Source organism: Myotis davidii, unplaced genomic scaffold, assembly GCF_000327345.1.
Source record: "Myotis davidii unplaced genomic scaffold, ASM32734v1 scaffold43, whole genome shotgun sequence".
In the NCBI taxonomy this organism is placed as follows: domain Eukaryota; kingdom Metazoa; phylum Chordata; class Mammalia; order Chiroptera; family Vespertilionidae; genus Myotis; species Myotis davidii.
Genome location: NW_006294590.1, coordinates 108,622 through 112,130, shown reverse-complemented (window position 1 = coordinate 112,130; position 3,509 = coordinate 108,622). Strand labels below are relative to the sequence as shown.

Below are 3,509 nucleotides of genomic sequence, written 5' to 3'. Positions count from 1 at the left end.
GAAACAGCACAGGAGCCCGCCAGGCTGTGCTCAGCAAGAACCGCCTGGAAGGAGCCCTCCCCGCTGGGCACAGCGCTTCCCGCCCAGGAGCGCCACCCACTGGCGGACTCGCTCTGCATGCAAAGCTCTGACTCCTGTTTTTGTTTTTTTTACAGATAGCACACATTCCCTTTAAGAGTGATGTTTACAAAGGATTTTATATCATCATAAAAAAAGAGGAAGCCAAAAATGTGGCAAAGGGGAAATAAACAGCAAAAGATGCCCGTGTTCTTCCCCCAGCGACGTTGGGCAGTCGCCACCCTGAGCACCTGTCGTGGACGGGCCCTGCCCGGGTGCTGGGCGGTACCCCTGGGGCTGTGGGTAGGGCTGTGGGTGGGTCGGGGCGTTAGTAGCCCTCCTGGAGGAGCAACCCCAGGGCATGGAGAGGGCGTGGCTCTGGGCAGGAGCTGGGGCTGGGCCTGGCCTGCCTGGCTGGGTGTGCAGGAGGGCTGGGGGACGGCACGCTGACTCTGGGGGACCTCCGGGGCCTCCAAAGACACGCGGACGCCATCGCAAAGGCCCTGAGAGGCGGGTGCCCAGCATTTCCTCATTTCCAGGCCTTCCCCGTGCCGGCTGGAGGGGGACAGGGGCAGCAGGGGCAGCTGTGGGCACTGCAGAGCCAGGGCAGAGCGGGCAGTGCCGTACTAAAGGGACGCAGCAGCGAGTCACCCCGGGGGCAGCTGGACAGTCTTTTCCCCGCAGCCCAGCCGGGGAGACTGGTTGCCAGGGGCCAGAGGGTAGGAGCGGCCTGTTCGGCTGGCCTTGCCCACTGACCAGAGGGCAGGACCTGGGGATCCAGGAGGAGCCAGAGAGGCCTTCTCACCCGACCTCCTCCAGAGATGAGGGTCCCACGAGGCAGGCAAGGCCCCCGGGGACCCCGCTCGGCTCTGGCAGAGGGACTGGACGGGGGACCCAGAAGTGCGGGTCCTGCTGCGAAGGGAAGTCCCAGGCGGGGTGGCAGGACTCCTCGGGTGCCGACTCGGCCAGGCCCTGCCCACCAGGAGAGGCTGAGGGCACGTGCAGATGCTGACGGGTGCTGAGGGCCGCGGCACACGTGTCCTGTGCCTGCAGTGTGAGGTCTCTCAAGGCCGGGCAGACGGGTGAGTCTGTAGGTGAGCCTGGCCTTCCAGGTGGCACCCAGTCGGGCAGTGCGGGCCCCGGGCAGCTAGCGAGGGCTTTCCTGCTAGAGAAGCGGGAGTGGCGCCTGCACAGATCCATCACCAGGTTCAGGCTCCACATGCCCTCTCCGCAGTCTCAGATGGCGCTGCCCACGCGTGTCGGGAGTGGAGGCCTCGGACACAGACCCCAGCTAACAGCAGCCCAGGCCGGAGGGCCTCTCACTCCCCTGGGTCTCGGAGGGGCTTCCCTCCATCCCTGGAAGGAGAGAAGTCACTTGGCATGAACCAGGCACCTGCAGGGACACGGGACAGGGCCCCCACCCGATGCCCTCTGGTGCCTGCTGGTCAGAGGTCAGAGGCCTCCAGGCCTCTCATTCAAGGCCGGGCATGGGGACACATTCTGGGTGATGGGCAAAGCTAGGTGCTAGGAGAGCCACAGCCAGGACACACCGTGGGGCCTGGGTGCCAGCCTGCCCGTGGGGAGACTGCCCGGCGGACAGGGGAGCAGCGAGGGGGTCTGAGCTGGCAGGCGGGGTCTGGGAGGCTGCGGGCCTGGGGTCAGAGTGCCGGAGGAAGGACGGCCCGCGGGGGTGGGAGGATGGTGGAGGTGGGTGTGAGGCCACAGCCTGCCTCCGGCCCTGTGGCCTGTACGCACGGATGAGGTCTCCGTCGCCGACCAGGAGCCGGCAGCCGCTCCTCCTCTCCAGGGCCTGCAGCACCGACTGCTCGAACGCCAGGGCGGCCACGCGGCTGAAGAAGGCCGTCACATTCTCCCCTGCGAGCCCAGGACACAGCTGTGACCGCCCGCCTCGGGTGGGGGCTGGGACAGGTGCCCGGGACCCACGCGGCTGAAGAAGGCCGTCACATTCTCCCCTGCGAGCCCAGGACACAGCTGTGACCGCCCGCCTCGGGTGGGGGCTGGGACAGGGCGGTGCCCGGGACTGGCCTCCAGCCCCGCCGCTGCCTCAGATCTCTGCCCCCGGGCTTCCCACAACCTATTCCTCCCGTGGGGACGTGCGGGAGGGCCCTGCTCTCCTGGAACCTGGGAGCACCAGTCCAGGGCCAGCTAGGAGGATGGGCACGTGCGGCCAGCCCCACGCGGAGCCTTGTGAGTCCTCCTCCAGGTGGAGGCTGCCCATTCGGGCACAGGACGGGGGTCCAGGGCCCTCACACTACCCTGTGCAGCCACAGCCTGCACGATGGCACAGGGGCATTCTGCTGGGCACCCAGAGCCCTCGGGGAACCTGCCGCCATCTGGTGAGAGAGGGGGTCCTCCCAGGGCATGGGGGTGCCATTAGGCAGGAGCAGAGGGCACAAGTGCCTGGGCGGGGCCTCCCCCATCCCTGGCCCATGTCTGCAAGGACCACCGTGTGGTGTAATTCCTGCCCCACAGACCCTCTCTGCACCAGGCACTCACTACGTGGCATTGTCGAGTTTTTCTCGGTGAACACGTGGGGCTTTTGCAATTTCAAACATGCTTTTCCATTAAAAATAAAATGAGATGAACAGCATCACCTGCTTCCCAGACAAAGACACTGAGGCTCAGAGACGCTGGGCATCTTGCCGGGGCCACGGCGAGCAGTGCCCCCGGGGAAGGCGGCTCAGGGCCCAGGGCCGGATCCGGGGGGATCTGGCTGAGGGCTGGAGGCCATGAATGAGGTTCGTATCTCCCATGATGACACCCAGGAGACGGATGGCAGCCCCCAGTTGCTGGGCCCCGCTGTGTGCCAGGGGGTGCCCCCCTGCCCCCGGGCACCCACAGGTGCGGGCAGGGCACTGCAGCGGTTACAGTGAGGGCTGGGTTCCAATCCTAGACCTGGCACGGCCGCCCCGGGACCCTGGAAGCCACTTCCCGGGGACAGAACTGACTCGCCCAGAGGGTCGGGGTCGCTATTCCCACGGCCATTGGGCAGGGTCCAGTCTCCCTAGAGATGAGGGGCTGCTCAGGCATGGGAGGCCCTGCCCGGCCATCCGCACAGCCGGCCCCGAGCCCACTCACCCGTCTTCGCCGACACCGACCAGTACTCGGCCTGCAGCTGGTTGGCCAGGTGCACGGCCTCCCCCTCCGCCTGCTCACACGCCGCCCTGGACTGGGGAAGCGGCCCTTCTAGGAGGCGCCGGGAGGTGGCTGCCGCCTCCCACTGGGCCTCCCTCCCCACCTCACCCTGGGCAGGCGGCCCCAGGGCAGGGGTGAGACCCCAGCAGCCACGGGCAAATCTGAGTGCCAGCCGTGCCCCCTGAGAGGAGCACCCCTAACTTTCAGGTCCCGGGCCTGTGCCTTCGGATCCTCACCGAACCACGCCAGGCCGCCCTCCATCCCATCCCAGGCTTGGGCTGGAAGCAGATCCATTT

At 67.0% G+C, this 3,509-nt stretch overlaps 1 protein-coding gene across 1 annotated transcript in view; it reads right to left on the bottom strand.

Annotated features, from left to right (window-relative positions):
• Positions 1–178: 178 nt before the first annotated feature.
• RAB36 (RAB36, member RAS oncogene family) overlaps positions 179–3,509 on the bottom strand; it is an 11,439-nt gene continuing 8,108 nt past the window's right edge. Inside the window, 3 exon segments of the mRNA XM_006768739.2 lie at positions 179–1,413; positions 1,813–1,932; positions 3,157–3,247. Of these exon segments, the coding sequence (XP_006768802.1) occupies positions 1,349–1,413; positions 1,813–1,932; positions 3,157–3,247 (276 nt within the window). The 3' untranslated portion in view covers positions 179–1,348.